The 20,052-nt window shown below is 38.5% G+C and overlaps 1 protein-coding gene across 1 annotated transcript in view; it reads left to right on the top strand.

Annotated features, from left to right (window-relative positions):
- Positions 1-5,695: 5,695 nt before the first annotated feature.
- Positions 5,696-20,052, top strand: part of NUP205 (nucleoporin 205) — a 51,656-nt gene continuing 37,299 nt past the window's right edge. The window contains exons 1-9 of the mRNA XM_030478433.1: positions 5,696-5,859; positions 10,408-10,550; positions 11,602-11,773; positions 12,744-12,888; positions 13,261-13,420; positions 15,355-15,583; positions 15,749-15,913; positions 16,759-16,934; positions 19,689-19,805. Coding sequence (XP_030334293.1) covers positions 5,832-5,859; positions 10,408-10,550; positions 11,602-11,773; positions 12,744-12,888; positions 13,261-13,420; positions 15,355-15,583; positions 15,749-15,913; positions 16,759-16,934; positions 19,689-19,805 — 1,335 coding nt within the window. The 5' untranslated portion in view covers positions 5,696-5,831. The remainder of the gene's footprint in view (positions 5,860-10,407; positions 10,551-11,601; positions 11,774-12,743; positions 12,889-13,260; positions 13,421-15,354; positions 15,584-15,748; positions 15,914-16,758; positions 16,935-19,688; positions 19,806-20,052) is intronic.

The following is a 20,052-nucleotide window of genomic DNA, read 5'->3' as shown; positions in this document are numbered from 1 at the left end:
TAATAATGAATGTAGGTCCTGACCTTTGAATTTCTGTTCTTCAAATCAGTATTTCTTGTATGCATGCTTTCAATAGGTTATTAACTTTGGATAGAACTGTTCTCCAAAGTATGCTTCATTGTAATTCTGCTAAAGTTAATATACAATAGTAGTAGTTTTGGCTTGCAGAAGGACCTAAAGGATTACCATTCCACCATGCTGGACATCTACAGACACACACAATTAACTCTGAGAACTTTTTCTTCTCCATTGATTAGGTCTCATTTTATGAGAGTTCAGATTAGCTGACCAGGTGTTTCTCAGCACTACATTTCAAAGGCAGAGGTTTAGATTTGTCTGATTTAGAATAGGAATGCTCTTGAATGATGAGGGAAATTAATTTTGACCGTCTGACACCATTGAGAAGAAAAGTATATGCAGCTCAGAAACCTGTATATAAGATAAAGGTTTTACACAACCCTACTCTTAAGCACTCAAGCAACTGAATGAGCACAAGCCATAAACTCCAGCCTTGATCACTCAAGCACATAATATAGTTCAGTGCTCCAATGCCTAAGGTGTCACCTTGGCAGGAGTTACTGAGCATGTGGTCTTAACAATTGCACCATTAATTGTGAACAGCTAATATTGCTTCTTATTATCCTTCTGCAGCACAGTCATAACCAAATAAGGCTGGAGGAGACTTTAATAGACATGTGACTTCCAGTGAAATATTTTGACAGCAGAGCCAATTAACACAGTTGCATATTCCAGAAACTGGATTTGTTCAGTCCATATTCTTCAGATTCTTGCTCTTGAAGATAATTCTCCCCAACCCTCAGGCAACTTCAACAAAACAAAAATGGACTGCAGCAGAAAGCAGTCCTACCTATTCAAATGCTACCTATTCAAACAGGGCTTTCCTTCAAATAAGATATCTCAGAGCATAAGGCTGGGGAAATTCTGCACACATCTCTGGTGTACAGGAGCTTCTTATCTTTAACACAGAGAACTCCAAAGAAGTGGACAGTGCTGGGAAGATAATTAACATAATGGTAGTACAATTTGTAAAACAATTTTACATTGCAGTAGAGATGGCATAGTGACATGCCCTTTTCCCTGCATGTCACTGGTTCCCATATCAAATTCACTCAGTTTGTAAAAATAAAGTAATGACTTCTTCCACTTTGGCTCAGATTGACTGTCAAGATACTTTCTCTCCCATTTCCTCTATTATACCCACTTACAGAAAGCCTGTGCTTTACATGATTAGCACAGAGTTTTTTACTGTACGCAACTTTATACACCTTCAGTGTTGCCCAAATGACCTCATTACACTTCTGTAGCTTTACATCTATTCAAACACATCCGTTCTCTGATGGGAACCCAAAAGGATGCAGTAAGTGTATAATTCAGCCTTCAGAATATACATGACATGCTTCAGAAATAGCTCAGCATGAATTTCAGGATAAAGCCTGAATTTGTGGGACTGGCAAATTGCAAAAACATCAACCAGTCATAAATCTGATACAGAAATCACTGAACAGAATGAGTATCAATAAGGCAGTTGATGTGCCAACACTTCTACTTACTGTATCAAGTATTTCCACTTTGCTCCTACTTTGCCTTCCCATCATTTCCCCTGTTGCATGTTTCTCTACCTCTTGCCAATTACTAGCAGCTACATCAGTACAATAATCAGATTATCATCTCCCAGGCTAGTCAAGGCCTCATTTCCTTCAGAAGTTGAATGGAGAAATTCTTACCAAAAAAAGAAAAGCTATTCTTTATTCTATGATAGAGAAGAAAGAATGACAAGACAGATAGTAAAAGGGGTCGCAAAGCAGGAAAAAATTAATTCACAACACACCACATGGCCAAGACCACTATTTTCATTTTACGTCTAAAGCCTGAACAGGAATCCTAAAGACCCAGTTGTCAAGCAGGAAAATTACTGATACTGTTTTATCAAGGCATTCATTTCTGGTCAGATGCCTACAATCAATAATTGTCCTCACCTATATGGGAAAGGCAACACTCACCCGTGTTCAGGTCCTCTCCTCCTCCTTCCGGACCCTGAGGGAGGCATTCATATAACTTTGAGAACGTTTAGCTCTTTGTTGCCTTGGACTAGATTAACCACTTACCTCATGCAGTTTCTCTGCTGAGCTTAGATACCATGGTGACAGTAGAAATATCTAGGATGGAAGACAAATCACAAAGTTATTTTGTTGAGAATTGCTGCAGGGAAAGATCTCAGACTTTCTTCTAAGATTTGATGCCGAGCTAACTATCTCAGTGTATAAAACACACTTTTTGCCACAAAGACAGGATTATAGCTAGCTAAGAAGTTTTCAGAAAAATTAGCCAGTATAGTAAGAGAATTCAGGGATTTTTACTCTGCCAATTTAATGTAACCCAAACCCACATTCTTTTTCTCTCTTCAGACAGGGCCAGGCTAAAGATCCAGTCAATTGGCATTCCAGGCCTACTGCAAAATTTTATACTCACTTTTACACACCAGGAAGTTGAAATGTGTAGAGCTAGTGTCAGTCAAAATAAGAGCTCAAGGAAGTTTTACGGTCTAATGAGTAGCTGAAAATGCTTTTGACTTTTTCGGAAAGAGGCATATTTCACAATGTAAATACTGGTCTATTTATGTAAATGCACTTCTAGAAGGCATCTTTTTCAGCTGTAATGCAGAAAAGCCTTTTAATTCTCATTTTACTCCATCATGCATGATGTGATCACAATGACATTCAAGATTAAAGGTAGGAAATTAAGCACGGCCTCTTGGCCATTTGAATAATACTTTTTTGCTAATAATTATTCTTCCGATCATAATAAAATGTAAAGAAAAATTAATTTTATCATCATTATCTTAGTATCTTGATGTGTGATTTGGCTACGAACCACAGTGACTGAATTTAGTATTATATAGATGTACATCACAAACCACCTAGAAGTTGCAGTCAAAGAGCAGGTTCCCATTGTGCAGCTCATTTTAATTACTACTAGTAGTTATTTCCGCCTGTATAAAATAGCATCTCTCACATGAAGGTCTCTCAATGCACAAGCAGAATTCGCTACCCCACAGGCGATCTGGGACCTCCTTTCCCTGGAATCCAGAGGAATTAATATCCATCCCAGGTATTTAGTGTCAGCCTACCTTTGATACTTCACAGATTTCTGTCTAGTAATTAAGGATGAAAGAAGCTGGTGTCCCTCACTTGAACCCAGCTGTGCTGGAGAACTTGCTAAGAGCTGTTAGGAAGAGGAATGAGGTATTCTTTCCCTGTAGTGACTTGGCAAAAATAGTCTAACAAATCAGCCAGCGATCCCAGGTAAACAATAAGATCCTAAATTAAAGGACAGCAAATAAACTGAGAATAAGCAAAGAATTACTATTCATGAACTTGCCTACTCATCAAAGCATAGATGGATGCAGTTATGCCAATATAAATATGTGTAGAATGTATGGCATGGTGTATCTAGACACCTCTCTTACTTCATCCATGCTAGGAGCCTGTACTGTCACAACTATTTTGCATTAAAATATCACACTGCCACCTAAGAAACAGTATAATAAATGCTACGCAGCTGGAGCTAAACATGATATTTTTCTTCTGAAGTTCAGCTGCCCAATGACATACCCCATGCAATTCACTCTTTTCAAGGTGGTGTTTTTCCTTCATATTGCTATGTGACCATTGGCCAATTGGCAAGGAGAGGAATGAATTATCTGGAAATTTAAAATATTAAATCTGCAGTGGTTTGAAAGGATTTTTTTCCTCCAACAGAGATTGGGAAAAAAAAAGTGTGTGCAATCTGGCTGCATCTGAATGCCAAAAGAAATATGACAGCTTATAGTGCCTGGGAAAGGCTTTTCTTTAAAAAAAAAAAAAAAAAAAAAACCAACAAAAAAAAACCCAACACACCCCCCCCCCCCCCCAATAACCAAAAAACTACCAACAAAAAAACCCACAACAGGTCTTATTTCTTAAGGAAACAAGGCTTAGGAAATCACACTCTGTCTGCCAAAATTTTTCAGTAATTTTTGAATTCCTGAACCAATTCCTGAGCCAATTCCAACCTAATCTGATCAAGGGCTAAAGGACTCAAAAACATGTCCTCACAAACTTTGTGAAATTCAGGGCATATATAAAAGAAAATTATCAAAATTATGATCTGTGTGGTTGGAAGGGCTGAAGCAAAACCTCGAGCTAACCATTATGTTTGCTGTGGCCAAGTGACCAGCATATGTGCCTCCAAATTTATCATGATACCTACCTTTCATGGTCTTGGGATGGCATGTGGGCAGTGTGGGAGCAGAGCTCTGGCTTCACAGTGACGGGTATGTGGGAGAAGATACAGGAATGCTATATACAGGTGCTGAGGCTGTTTTAGTTCAGCTGCTTGTGGAATAACTACACTTATTTCTATTCTCACCTCTTGCCTGGCACTCTTCCTTTCCTAGAATAAAATAAATAATTCACTGTCTATCATTCTGACTGCAATAGATCTGTTCTGGTTCATGGCTAAGACCAGAAAAAGAGAAATCTCAAGGAAATAGGGTCCCTTTGACTAAATGAACAAATTAGGCTAAACTAATTAGAATGGATTAAACTACTGAACTCTGAGAGGAGCTGTTCTTGTCAGGACGAACTCTTCCCTCCCTCTTCCCCCTCTCCCCCCCCTTTCTTTTTAATTTCTTTTTCTCTCTCCTCTTTCTCTTCTGACTAATCCTTGTGAAACTGTTTTTTTGGTTTGTCTCTTTTTCTCCCTTATAGCTGCCTTGCCAATTCACTCTCACCCCAGGACTACTCTCTCTATATTGTCCCCTCTGCCACGCCACTATAGGGAAGACCTAGAGAAGCACAGGTAGTTATTTTGCCAATTTCCCGTGGGTCTAGTTCATTGGACATGGTTTTGCAACCATGAAATATTGTTTTGATAAAGTTCAAGACGGGAAACCATGGGCATTCAAAATGAATACACACTTTTAGTGGAATCTTTTATCTTTAAGGCAATACAGGAGGGAATTTCTGGAGACCTAACTACTACAGGGACACGGGGTGGTAAATTGGCTTTAGATAAGGGATACTTCTAAGATACATATATTTGTTCCTTAGCTCCAGATACGTACATGTACAAACATCCCTTTCTGCTTGCTTGTCTTCAATCTGGGCACTTTTTTCCATTGAAAGATTTACAAATAGCTGATTTCGGTTTTTTTGGAGACTTCAGTCTGAAACCACAGAAACTGAAGATCTTTAATAAATCTATTTCCCGGTGCAGCATCTGCCTTCAGGCATTTTGCCTTATTCAGTAAATACGGCTTTTAGGGCAGGGTTTGAAAGCAAAGACTCCCTTCAGCGTGATCTGGAAAAGGAAGGGGGAAAAGAGAAACTGAACGTCACAGAACTGTTGTGCTGTGTACAAGAGGAGTGAGCAGGGAGCGCAGAACCCCGGTGCTCTCCCTTTGCCGCAGCCGCCTCGAGAAGGTTTGATCACGAAGCCGACTGACACCAGCAACAGCCGAGTACCCGCAGCGGGGGCTCCGCGCCCCTCTGCGACTACAGCCCCCGTCAGCCCGCGGCGCAGGACCCGCCGCGCCGCCCTGCGCTAACCCTGCGGGAGCGCCGGCGCGGAACCGGCTGCTGCTTAACTTTGGCCGGTCGGGCTGCCCTAGAGCCGGAAGCGGGGAGCCGCGGGACCCCATCCCCGTCCTGCGCGGCGGGAGGAGCCGGAGGGACGTTTCCGCCTCCTCGGGAGGCGCCGCCGCGGGCAGCCCGGGCTGTGTCGGGCCTTTCTCAAGCGGCGGCGCCGCGCCGCGCCTCCCTCTCGGCAAGATGGCGGCGCCGTTGGCGGTAAATTCGGGTAAGAGGAACGTGAGCGCGGGGCCGCGGCTCTTCCTTCTCCTGGCGGCGGCGCCGCTCGCTGTTTTCCCCGCCAGCCGATCGGGGGGGGCCGGCCCCGCGCCCCTCCTCAAAGCCCGTGAGGCCGGGGGCGGCGGCGGCACGGGGAAGGCCGGCGTGAGGCGGCGGCGCAGCCCGAGCGGGCGGCGGGGGCCGCGGTGGTGCTGGCAGGCGGTGGGGAGAGCGGCCTCCGAGCGGCGGTACCCGGGGCGCTCAGGCCGCGCACGGCAGCCGTGTGATGGAGCTCCGCGGTCGGAGCTGCGCCGTGCCTGGCTGGTCCCGGCCAGGAGCGCATGAAGGTGGTGACATGAGGGAGCAACGGCCACCGTGGTTCGAGAGGACTGTGGTAGCTCAGCGTGTGTGTGATTAAGCATCACTGCTCTATTGGCTTCGTCTCTTAATGCTGCGTGCAATAAAAGGTAAAACAAGAAATGCGTCCTGAATGTTGCGGAGTGTTACCACAAAGAGTCTGGAAGTGTTGAGCTGGTTTCTCTTGCATTGAGTGTTGCTAAGGATTAGCCTCAGGATCAGCTGTGGTCCTTTCAGAGCCCATCGCAAGTTGCAGTTTGCGTTACTAAGGCAGCATCTACCTAGTATAACTAGGGAAATAAATCTAATACAAAAGGAAATTACTAGATAATCAGAGGATAACCTAGGAGGTCATTTGGCCCAACACCTCGCCTTTCCCACCCCCTTAAAGCAAGGCCAGCTCAATCAGGTGGCTCAGGTCCTTATCTAAGCTAGTTTTGAATACTCGTGTGGACAAAGATCCTCCCAGCGGCCTCTCTGGACCTCTGTTCCAATGTGTGACCACCCTCACAGTAGTGGGTTTTTTTTTCCTGATGGCTAATTAGAAGCTTTGGTATTGCAGTTTGTGTCAGTTGCTGCTCATCTTCTCCGGGGAGGTACCTCTTGTCTTTTCCCTGTGTATACTGCCATTCAGTAGTTGAATATAATAAAACTCCTATTTCTCTTTAGATCTGTTTTCTTAAGACTGAACAAGGTTAGTTTTTTCAGCCTCTTCTCATTAATCCTGTTCTCCGGCTCCCTATTTCAGTGTCTTGCTCTGGGAGCCCAAAACTGGGCATAGTACTGGAGTGAAGGACTCTTGGGCATGCGTAAACTATCACTTGTTTATGGGGGGGAGTGAGCTAGCAGCTGGATGGTTCTGAGTTACTGGCTAGGCTTAAACCATGACAGTGTATGTCATACTGACTAGTTAATAAAATGAAAAGCTCAATTCCTGTGTTAAGCAAGGAGTAAATTTTACAGATAGTATATTTTGATCTAAGTGAATCAGTTACTTCCCTATCCCCTCACAGAATAGCAGCGATGAAGCAAAGACCCTTCATTTGAAATGTGACTTTGTTAAAGTGAAAATTGAAGTAGTTCGAATGAGAATACACACTTTATTGTGTAAATTACATGGCAAGAGATTCTGTAGCCTTATAATTAAAAAATAATGGAAGAAGGAGTTTTATATATGAAAGATGAGATAAAATTTAAAGCAGATGTGGCACTAGAACTAACGAAGATTTTGCTTTAGGTTATAGTGTATTATTTGCGGGGACAGACATAGCGTGGTTAAGTCTATAACTTGGCAAAAACTTCAGGCATAAGTGTCAACTGCTGTTATTGCCGAAAGAGGCAACCCAACCTCTCCTTCCTTGCTGTCACGATGGGAATGTCTTAGTGCCTTACAGTATTTGGGCTGGTGCAAAGCAATTAGGTTGTAGGGACAAGAGCAAACAAATAGGCCAGGAAAATAGTTGAACAGCTTTTGGCAGGCACTGTGGGTTGCTGCTCGTGTTTAGTGGACTCAGTAATTTAATAAGAATGAAAAGACAGTTCTGAGTGGAAGTAAATCTCTGAACTCTGAGGTTATGTGGGAGAGCCAGTTACAGTCCGGAGTGTGAAACTGTTCATCCAATAGTAGCTATTTTTAGTGAATTTGTCTAGGCAGGGGTAATACTGTATGATTAAAACACTCTGGTTCTTAAAAAAGAGAGAGCATTTGTCCTTTTTTAACAAATCTGTCCACTCTGATGCAGCTCTATTGGCACTGCTAATTACGTTGTAAATGGGTATAGTTTTTGTTAGTGTCGAGTTTGGGTGAGAGGGTTTGTTTTGTTTTTATTCTTGTTTTGTGTGGTTTCTTCCTTTGCAACAGAATAAAACTGACAAAGTTTTACTTGGTTTGCCACTTCCAAGACACCTTAGGTAGTGGTAAAATTGACTGAAACCAGTGGTCTTACTCTGAGACATGCTCTTGTCTCCGTGCTCACTCACTACATTTTGATTTGGCTTATGCTGCCTTATTATTCAGGGCATTCCTGTAGCATATTGCCTTACTTTGAGGTGATGTCTTGGTTGTATGAAAAAGAGGGCACCTTCACATCAGAGTAGGTACCTCTTGCTTGCTATCTTAATGTGAGCAGCCTGCTCAAGATGAGGTGTGGATATGTTTGACTTGGATGCATCTAGTCAGGTTTACCTTAAGGGTTAGGCCTTCATAACCCCTTAAGGGTTAGGTCAGAACGAGCTACGAGAAGTTAAAATGTTGCCTCTGTACTTGATTTTATACCACCGTGTTAACTTGTACATTAAAAAGAAGAAGGGAGGGAGGGGGGAAGTTTAACCAGTTTTAGGTGAAATGCTAGTATTTTGTGTATGTAGGCTACACTGCAAGGCATAGTTCTGTTTTATCTTTCTCCAGAAACAAAGCTGGTTTCAGAGGTCTCTGCCATTCACTATCGACTCATTCTTTCTGTGTTTCAGGCATTGCTCTTTCACTTGTTGTTATGATTTAACAGGGACACTTTGTAATCTGTGTTAATGAAATACTCTGATTTTTAAAAACAAGATTGGAAGAACTCTGGAAAATGTTGCTTGCTTTTCCCCCACCCCCACTTCTTTGATTTGGATCATCAGTGCGTCAGTGTTAATGAATGGAGCAGGCATGTGAACGGTTTGGGAACAAGCGACTCTGAATGAAGGAGGGCAGCAGCTTCTTAAAGTAGCTTTTCTGCTAGCAAAGTTGTAGCACACAAAAAACACTGCTAGCTTATAATATCTTTGAGTCAGAGACTCAGTAGATGCTCAGAAACACAGAAAGCTACCTGCAGTCAGGCAGTGGTTGTTCTGTGGTAGCTTCCAGGCAAACAATGCAGTTGGTAATACATTTATCTGGTATTTATTTAGCAGTGACTTGTGTGTAGAATCTGAAACTTTCACAAATACAAATGAAATCTAGCAAGGGAAACATTTTGGTACTTGTGTTTAGTGTGGGTCATTAATTTTATTTTTTGTAATTTTTTTTTTTTTAATGGAATGTTAATACTAGGTGGTAAGAGTAATTTTCCAACTGTAAGGTTTTCAGTTTAGACAATGATTCTGGCTGAAGTCTGAAGACTAGTTTGGTACACTGTTTTCATGAGACCTGATCGTAAGGAAACTTCTAGTGCAGTCTTCATACTACAGACTTTGAGTTCTGAATTATACATCTTCTAGTTGTTGGACTAACTTCAGTTTTGACATATTGGCAGTCCTGGGGTAACGGTTGGACTTGATGATCTTAAAGGTCTATTGCAACCGAGTTGGTTCTATGATTCTATATGCAAAGGAAATTCGTTCAGTGTTGAGGAAGAGGAGACTGTATTCCTAGAGTAGGGTCAGACTTCTCTTGAATAATATATTTGTGCTTGCTAGCTATCAGAAATAATCTGATCTCTTCTAAACATAGTCAGGTAATGATTTATATTCATCTGTCTCTTTCTAGCTCTAGAAATTCGTATCTTTATGAAGTTCTTGTACAGAATGTTAGCAGCAAATATGTCTTAGGGATCAAAAGTACATGTATGTTGTTTTTTAAATCAAAATGAGAAAGATGAGTAGATGTGAAAGAAAGTGTCCTTAGGTTTACGATTTTTGTTACTTATGTAATATTGCCTTTAACCTTAGGGTTTTGGTTTCTAATTTATTTTATTCTACAGACTGATGCAATGATGTGACAGATTCCGGTAGCACTGCTGTTCATTTTCAGTCCCTCATACATTAGGTATTTCTCTGTTTTGGATTTTTGTGTCAGAAATGGAAAGCAGGAAGCCGGTCTTGCCAAGTTACATTCAGATTCAAGGTCTGCTATGTGGGTCTTAGTTATCCTTTAATCTTACCCAAGTGATGGAATTTCGTAGGCATATAAGATAGAAAAATTACAGAGCTTGTATCAAATATCTTTATAAGATGACTTTCAGCCTCAGAACGTAGCTTCATACGTCATCTTTTCTGCTTCTCTAGCTCCCTAAATGCAATTAGGTTTTATACTGAACCACTGTTGTAATTTTTTTGTGCCTTAAGAAAGGAAAATATACTTTGCTTGATGGACATAACAGTCTATAATGTCATGCTGAGAGTAACAGTAAGTTTAAAAAGTCTACTTATTGGAAATAGTGTACAAATACATTTTTTTCTTTCTTTCTCCATTCAAAATACATTGTTTTATTTCTTCTAGCTGCCAGCTTGTGGGGTCCATATAAGGACATATGGCAGACTGTAATGAATGCCATTTGGAAAAGGCAACCTGAAGCTATTCATCGCCTCGACCAGGTTTTAAAGAAACACAAATCGGACTTCATTTCTCTCTTCAGAAATCCGGTACTGTGTTAATGCTCTCTTGTGGAATGAGTTGGAGAGCTGACGATTTACTCTGTATCGTACTGTTGCATGACATAGTGTTTATATACCTAACCATCCTTTTCATTATACGTTATTACAGTACATAACACAAATGTGTTACAACAATCTTGTTCTGCTCTAAGAATCAAGTAGCTTGAATGATATGTATTATTTTCTGTCTTGCACAGGATAATTTTCTTTAAAACTTCTTTTTCCCTCTCATTATTTGAATGCTATTTTGAACGGAATAGTAAAAGTATCTGATAATCCATCAGTCAAGTATGAGCTTTTTTTACTACTCTTGTATTTCTGAAATAAAGCACAAAACTATTTTGTCTGGTTTTTGTCCATGCTCATGCTTCAGCCAGGTTAATGAACAAAAGAACAGGGGAGCACATGAATTTACAAGATATAGATTGTGTCTTGTTAGGAATGTGAGATGATGTGGAAAACCTTGCTATTTCTTGGGTGATGGATCACAAGGTAGCAACTAGAAATATTCTTCTTTCAGTGGTGTTACTTCTGCAATAGTATATGGCTTTTTAAATGGATAAGATGGAAAATTTAACAGTCAGTTATAGAGTTTTGTAAGTATATTTTAGTGTTTAATAGAACACTATGTTAGTATATTTTAGAGTTTAATAGAAAAAAGAATGATGTAGAAAACAGTGCTTTGGAGTAATGCAACAGATCTGATCAACAACACAGGTGCCTTTTCTTGAGCTGATACAAATTCCTCTTGAGAGTTGTATCAAAATTTACTTTGTCTCCTTTATTCTGAGTAAATTAAGTGTCAACACCAATTGTATAAGATTATTTTTGGTATGTCTCCACAAAGAGACCATTGCTGTGTGAGTGTACAGCATTTTTAGGATGCCTTTACTATTTCTGTGTTTAAAAACATTGCCTTTGTTTTTATGTTGACAGCCTAACCTGTCAGAACTATATTCGTGAGGATTAATATGTAAAGCTTTATTCAGTATTTGATCTTGCCATTTTGAATAACTTATGATGCTTGTTCTTCTTGCAGCCAAAGAATGTCCAGCAGCATGAGAAAGTTCAGAAAGCAAGTACAGAAGGGGTTGCTATCCAGGGTCAGCAGGGAACTAAGCTTTTACCAGAGCAACTCATCAGAGAAGCCTTTATCCTCAGTGACCTCTTTGATATTGGAGAGTTGGCAGCTGTTGAGCTCCTTCTAGCTGGTGAGAAGGGAAAATATTTAAGAGCTGGAGAAATACAGCTTAAATAGGGCCTTCTTATTTAAGTGTATGCTTAACATGAATGCGTGATTCAGTCAGGGCCTTAGAACATAGAATGTTCTTAAAAAAAAATCTGCTGTCACTGTAATGTACTACAGTAACAGTGTTCTAAGCCTAATGTTCATATTTCATGCAGCTATTGCAAAAGGGAGAATGATTTGAGGGGGTTTTATGATTTACTTTCTCTATTACTGAGTTTGAAAATAGTTTAAAAGTAGTTGATTGAGAGTTTTTCCATAAAGCAGTGTCATAGATCTTGGTTCTTCAAAGTATGTATTAGTTATACACTGGCGTGTGGCTCTGTTTGGAACATAATCTAGTAACTGATTAGATTATGAGAAGTATTCTAGAAAGTGACACATGCTTTGCATGTAGAAAATTGATTTCAGAGTTGTTAAAATATAATTGCTAGTTATCACTACTAGCTACTGTTCATCATCAACTTTTTAATAATTCATTAAAGAAGTAGCTTGCAAATTTGTCACCTTTGGAAAGCCATCTTCAAATCAACCTCACTTTCTATTTTGAACTTGAATTTTCAATATAAATTCAGACAGAAAATTTCATTTTGAATAAAGAAAAGATACTTTGCTCATCATCAGCTTGAATTGATTATTCAGATGGGTAGATACAAGTTGCAAATACCGTTTGGACTAGGGTATTTATGGACATTCACTTCTATTTCTTCTGAATTTTTGGATGTTTTAATAATTGAATTTCAGTTTAAATAATAGCACTCAAAAGATCTGTGATATCTTTTAAGTGCCTGAAACAAAACAAAGTGATAGTGAATAATCATGGTTGCTTTGAATTCTACACTTGTATTTCAATTGGAAATGCAAAAACATAGAGCTGTTATCAAAGTGTGCAAGGTAGACTTTCTCTGACTATTCTATGCATTTTCATTCAACAGGAGAACACCAGCAACCTAATTTTCCTGGCCTTACAAGAGGTCTAGTGGCTGTTCTGTTATACTGGGATGGAAAAAGATGCATTGCCAATTCACTCCGAACCCTCATCCAGTCACGCCAAGGCAAGACGTGGACGTTTGACCTCAGGTCTGTATTAGGGTGATGAGCTCATCAAAGTTCTTTGCTTTGAGTTCTTTTAGGACTAATTAGGCTCATTAGTGCATGTTATGTATAGTACTTTTTCCTTTGATAGAAATCTTAATTAGCTGATACAAGTTGTATTCTCATATTCCATGTTCTTGTACCTACAGTTATCTAGAGACTTTGTATCCATTCTTCGGAATGTTTTGAGAGGGCACTGCTTGCTGATTAGCCATGCACATTTAGTTACTTTATGTATATAATGTAGTTGTACATTTTCCATCAACAAATACATTTGATGGGATTCATGATATTAGACCATCTCTGTGACTGGAAATAGTATGATTAATTGTTAAATTTATATTCTTTCCAATATAGTCAAGAGTTAATATCCATGACAACGCGCTTTACAGATGACCTAATGGAGCAGGGTTTGACTCAGAAGATCCTCACTCTTGTGTCACACATTGATTTGAACAATGAATTTGATAAACTCCAGAGAGAGCGAGGGTTGGGCAGTGAGAAACATCGCAAAGAGGTAAATATTCACTGGGTGTGAATATTCTTCTGAATTGCTGCACAGACTAGAATACAGGAAGACTGCCAAGAGACAAGGAGTGATTTTTCCTTTTTTTAATTTTTACTTTCTAGTTTCTGTTCTCTACCGTTGCAAGCTCTGTTACTGGCTGAGGGGTCATAGTAACTACTCCACAGCTTGTGCTGTACCAGTGTGGAATCCAGATTTCTTCCTGCATTTCAGTTTTGTTGTTGCTCCCTGATGCTAGGGCATACCTTGTTTTCAGTGAAGAAGTGTAATCAAGGACAGCAAGAAAGTAACCTAAATATTTATATTATGTGTAAATTTCTTCTTTTTTTTTTTTTTTTTTTTTTAGATTTTATTCTAAAGCTTGTATTAAATCATCTGCTCTCAGCACCATCGTTATCAGCACCATTGGAGTAAAAATAGCAAACTACAATTCACAGATTAGTATAAGAGATTGAAACCAAGTCAGGAAAATAATGCTCTTTTTAATAATTCAGTGTGTTCATATGAGCTGAAGCATTAATACTGAAGTGAGAATTGCTTGAAAATGAGTTCTCATTTTTGTAATCCTTGAACTTAATTGAGTCTGTGACTATCTGCAGAGTATGTTTCTAGTAGGAAGATTTTAAACATTATTGGTTTATTTTCTACATAATTTTCTACATAATTATTTTCTACTTCTTTCTAATGGGTGATCTGTCTGAAAATTATTCTATGTTATAATCAGTCAATTTGTTTTCTACCAAATAAACTAGTTTTACACTTTTGCTATTAATCTAGAAACTGTACAAAGGATATCCTTCTGATTTACCTTAAGTTACCTTTATTTAACATTAAAATTCATTTAATGCTTAATGTTAGAAGTTTTTTTGGGGTTTTTTTTTATATTTTAGGTGGACTACCATATTTCCCTTTGTATTCATTAGAACTATTATTCTGCTGGAGTCTGTGCACAAATCTCTTGCTGTGTTAAATGTTGAAAAGTTTTTATCACCATATATGTGATTTTACTGGAAACAGAATGCTTATAGCTAGCTATTTTTTATTTAACCAGGTACAATAGAAACAGGGCAAGAACATTATCGGAAGCTCACGATTTAGCTAAATAAAATACGGTTTTACAAAGATAATTATGAAAGGCCATTAGTGGCAGTTAAAACTGAGGGGGAGGACTGAAGTTAACAAATTAAATGAATGTCCTTGTTTGAAAACAGGTAGCTTTTGTTGCAACTGTTAGAAAAAAAGACAAATTTTGTTTTCAATAGCCATTGCACTTAATTGTATCATAGCATGCAATATTTTCCCAAACAAAAAGAAAATTAAATACTTTTAATATGACAAGGCTTGGTAGCCTTTATGTTGGGCATGATATTTGTTCCATATGTAATTGGGGATGATAGATTTAAGTTATATTTGTATTCTGAAGTTGATACAAATATTTTGTCTGGGGGAAGAAAGTTCTAACTTTAATTGTCTTTCATGTTTCTCAGCATCCTAAAAGTTTTGCATTTGTGTAGTCAGCTGAGGTCATCTCTTTTGGGAGAAGGAGAAGACTATGACCTTATCTGGCTATAACTACCAGTGTAGTTGTGTATCACAGACGCAATGTGACTTCTGTATGGTACATTTACAGTCACAAATGTTCTGTATCAACTCGTGTCTCCTGACCTTAACAGAGATGCTGATTAGTCATATTCCAGGATATCTACTCAAACCTTATATGAAATACATGGGAATATGAATGCATTTAACAAGCAGAAGTGTGCCTTTTGTTGTTTAGCAATTAAAACCCCCAACATTTTCCGTAGCTGTTGTCTTTAGAGTAATTTTAAATTTAACCTAGTCATCCTGATTGACTGTGAAGGACAAACTGAACATGTTACCAGAATATTTATATTCAGAGTTTTTGTTTGGTTTTTCTTTTAAAGGTTTCTGACCTCATTAAAGAATGCCGACAGTCCTTGGCTGAGAGTCTGTTTGTGTGGTCCTGCCAGTCACCACTGAGTAAAGACGACACTCTCATCCTCATAAGTTATCTGGAGAAGGTAACAGTGGAAGCTGATGGCTCATTGGATGGCGTGAACTTGTCTCTTCTCATGGCTCTCCTTTACTGCTTTGATGTCAGCTCTTTGGAACAAGGCACAGAAGATCGTGAAGGTAATGCTAGCAGGTTTCCCAAAGACCTTATATTGTGCAGATGGGTGAAGTGTCATTTAATCAATTTTGTTACTGATCGGTAACAAATTGGTAGGATTTTTCATGTTTGTTTTCACATTCATTTACTGGGTGTTGGTGTTGTGTTTGTTTTTGTTGTTTTTCAAGATTTGGTGCAGCGGCTCCCTCTGCTAGCAGAAAGACAGTATATAGCAACAATACACACTCATCTTCAGGAGTCTCAGCCTTGGAAATTACCAGGCCTGCAAGCTACTGTTAGATTAGCCTGGGCGCTGGCATTACGAGGAATATCCCAATTATCCGATGTGACAGGTAAATTACCCTAAAGTGCAGTTGCTGCACATTAGTATTCAGAGCTTGCAAGAGGTAGAAGTCAAAGTATCTGTTACCTTTTTGAAGTGTTAGTATTTGCCTTTATGATAAAATTACAGTTGACACTCCTTTAAAGCTTTCACAGTATGTGAGTTTAGTTGTTGAGAATTGAATTGCTCTGAAATGTACACAGATTTAGAAATATTTAGTTGTTAGTAATATTGCATAATGTCCCATTGAAGTGAAAGGTATTTTAATGTACTGGAAATGTGAAAGATTGCATTTTAGCAGCTTTAGTATTATTTGAACATTTAAATAGAGAATAATTAAGAATAGATTCATGCTTATGACTTTTTACACGTGGAAATGTTAAACCTCAGTATCTTGAGAGGACAAATCTATTTTAATGTTTTGGGGTTTTTTTTTTGGTTTTGGTTTTTTGTTTGTTTGTTTGTTTGTTTTTTTTTTTAATCTGTGTACTTCATAAGCTTCCCAGGCTCCCTACTAGGTCAGAATTGTGCCTACTCCAGAATATATATTTAAAGAAAACGTAAACATTATAATTAATGTTTAATTAAGGTTGGTTTGTGATTCTTGGTTCACAGCCTTAGATTTGATTGGATAAATGGGTTATGTACTTTACCACTTACAAAAGAAGAAAGTTGAGATCATCACCAAACATTAACTTGTATATTCCAGTCTAGTGTTTTCCTGTATGGTAGAAAAAGCCATAGTTGCTAGAAGCATGTCAGTTTGCATGTCAGCCAGGTATTCTGAAATATGTTTTCTTTGGTAACAGGTAACTGTAATTTCTTTTTTCCCCTCTTGTGATTTTTGTGACCCAGCTCTTGCAGAATTCACTGAGGCAGATGAAGCGATGGCAGAGCTGGCAGTTGCTGATAACGTCTTCCTGTTCCTGACTGAATCTGTTGTGGGGTCTGAAAATTTCTACCAGGAAGAATTTTACATTCGCAAAATTCATAACCTCATCACAGACTTCCTTGCACTCATGCCAATGAAAGTAAGCTGTCTGTATGAATAGCAGTTCTTCTGTATTTCTAACATTAGGACATACAGCATAAAGATTCAGATATGACCCTCGGCTGGAGGCTCTGCAGTTCACAAAATTTGTTGAGTTTATGGAACCCATGTGGTTTGGGGTTTGTTTTCCACACTGAAGTAGAATGTGGTTCTTAAAACACTTCAGGGTGGCGAGATTTGCAGAACAAGTTTTTGTGGCAGCAGTGGTTTAGTTTTGTTTTGTTTTATATGATTGAAATTTAAATGAATGCAGAAATTGATGGCAGTGAATGTGGGTATTGATTTTTTTTTGTTTTCTTTTCATACAGACAGTAGTGTAACCTAAATTTACTTACAGCTTTTGTCTCTTGTTCTGAATTTATTCTTTTAGTAGTGATATTTTCCATATTTAAGGGAAGGGATTCTGCTTTTTCACTAGTATCAATTGTTGGGAAAATGAGCAGTGGTTTTCAGTAGAACAGCAGAAATTCTGCAAAAGGATTTTAAAAAAAGAAAGTTTGAAGCAATTACAACAGTTTCATTTGTGCAAGAGCTTGTATCTAGACATGGAAAATTAAAATTCTGTGAAAAGGGTTTTATTTAATTGGTGGAGGCTTTATTTTGTGACCTTTGTTGTGTTGAGCTGTAGTTGGAGTTGCCAAATAATTACTTTTTTCAGTGTGCAAAAGAAGGATTTTAAAATATATTTTGTTCATTGTAACATCTCCAGAATGAGAACAATATTGTCAGGAAAAACAATATTTTAGGCTTAAGAATCTTTGAGGGCATATATGAACATGTTGTAGACAGCTTTTAGGTTTAATCCTAATTTATTTATAATCTGTTGATGTTCCATGTTGTTTTCTCAAGCTGTCTTTTTAACCGAGACAATATCCATAGAAAGTATAGTGTCAGTTCGAACAAGTTCATGTTGATAACTGTACAGCTGTATTTCTGCTGCAGTGGCTGCCTGCATACAACACCACACTGTTAGCAGGCCTTGGACATCCTTTGAAGGTGCACACAATGGTGTTTTCTGTAATACAGACACAGTATCTCTTAGGAATCTTTTGAATATATTAGGAATATGTGAAGTGTATTTTATGGAAATTCCTTAACAATCAAGTGCAAGCAGGTTTGGAACTGGTAACTTCTTTATGTGGTAGTTCTTCGTTGAATAGTGGATGCTTTATGAAAGATTAAATGTCTCCCTATAACGATACCATTTTTTATGAGAGACACAAGGTAGCTTTTTGAATGAAGGTTGAAGAGCTGGAGGCTGGCCCAGGCCGAGGTTGCTGCCATGCTGGATTTAGAACAGATATGATGCTGTCTCCTGTATCTGCAGAACTGCTTGAAAAATCCCAAGGCTATTGGTTGATTCACTGGTACCTCTCTCATCTTCATTGCATGATGGAAATGGAGGCTTTATCTCTGGAAGAGTATTTCTCTTCCATTTCATTTTTTTTTTCTTCCTGGCTTTGGTTCAGATCTGGAGTTGATCATAGCTAATATCTAAAGATGAAGAGAGAGATTTTTCATTACAAGTAGGATTTTGTAATACATATAAGGAAAAATCTGGCTGTTGACGTGTGTTCCAGTTTGATAGAGGCCACTACTAGTTGTTTTATAGGAAAGACTGTTAGCAGGCACCTGGGATACAATCCTACAAAGGAATTTCTAAAGTGCTGTTGGTTAGTGGTTGGCTTTTGTACTCAGCTATTTCTACTGAATCTCAAATTTTAAGTAAAGAGAAGTGTCTGAACCTTTGTTCAGTTTTATTTAAATCTGTAAGTCAGCATTTTATTTAACTCTTCTGTATAGTTCTAACATTTATGCTGCTTGACAGTGATGATTTGGGTAAATCTTTTTGTTGACTGCATTACATTCAGAACTTGATAATTAGCTTCAGTAGCTCAGATAATTCATTATTTCATTTATCAATGTGCAATTTTTTCCCTGTATTAATTTTTTTAGTATACTAATTTGGCTAGATTGCTCTGACCCTTTCCTCCACTATTTCTAGTTTTTAACTATTTTTTCTTCGTGAGACAATTATTTTGCTGCACATTCAATTTTGCAAATTAAAATATATTGTAGACCTTGAACTGGTCTGTATTGCCCATCACCATGTTTTAGGTTTTGGTGCGTTGCATTGGTTGCTTTTTTCTGTTTCTGTTTTTCTTTTTTCCTGTTGTACTTACTGGCACGTGCTAATGCTTTTAGCTGCGACAGACTGGGTCCAAAATAATTCCATTAATCCAAAACTTTTCAAACTGTAAAGTAGCTGTAACTGGAAGTAGCCTTAAATGGCTAAAAAAGGGGTGATCCCAGATCTATATAGAGAAAACATTTTTTCCTGTTTCTTTTCACTCTTCGTGGATAATGGTCTAACTTCCTTTGAAGCTAACCCATCTAGCTTTTGAATTAAAAAAAGGAAAATGCTCCGCCTTTTGGAGCAAAACCAGAGGATCTGGTGAAGTCAGTTGGGAAAAACTCCCATGGCATAAGTTCAGGGCTTTTGCTATGAACTCTTCAGTTCGTGACAAGAAAGTGTCTGAATATACCTTTGATTGTGAGATCTTGGGGAAAGGGGATTAGAAAAAAAGAAATTGAATATTCTTGTCATGTATGTGCAAGTTCATTTCCTTTCTTAGTTTCTAACAGTCTGTTTAGACAACTCTTACGCCTGTTCTGTTTTATTCTTGGCTAAATACAGACCAGTGGGTTTTTTTCCGTTTCATAAATTGTGTAGGTGAAACAGCTGAGAAACCGTGCTGATGAAGATGCTCGCATGATCCACATGAGCATTCAGATGGGTAATGATCCACCTATTTCCCTTCGGCGGGATCTGGAGCATTTAATGCTTTTGGTAAGCTCTATTTTCTTTTACATTACTGTGGCAAAAAGTGAGTATGACTTTTCTTCTTCATCTGAAAACTCATCTCTGAATGGTACCATACAGTGCTGAATCTTTGCTTTTCTGGGTTAGAGGGATTGTTTAGTTTTTTTCTCTCAAATATAGACACTTTCTTTAACTTCATGTAAAGGAATTAATCTACTGCCTTGGCTTCTGATGTTAATGAAGTGTCATTTAATTCTTGTTTAGTAAGTAACTA

This window comes from Strigops habroptila, chromosome 3 (assembly GCF_004027225.2).
Source record: "Strigops habroptila isolate Jane chromosome 3, bStrHab1.2.pri, whole genome shotgun sequence".
In the NCBI taxonomy this organism is placed as follows: domain Eukaryota; kingdom Metazoa; phylum Chordata; class Aves; order Psittaciformes; family Psittacidae; genus Strigops; species Strigops habroptila.
Note: the sequence above shows the minus strand (reverse complement) of the source record. Positions and strands in the feature narration are given on the sequence as shown.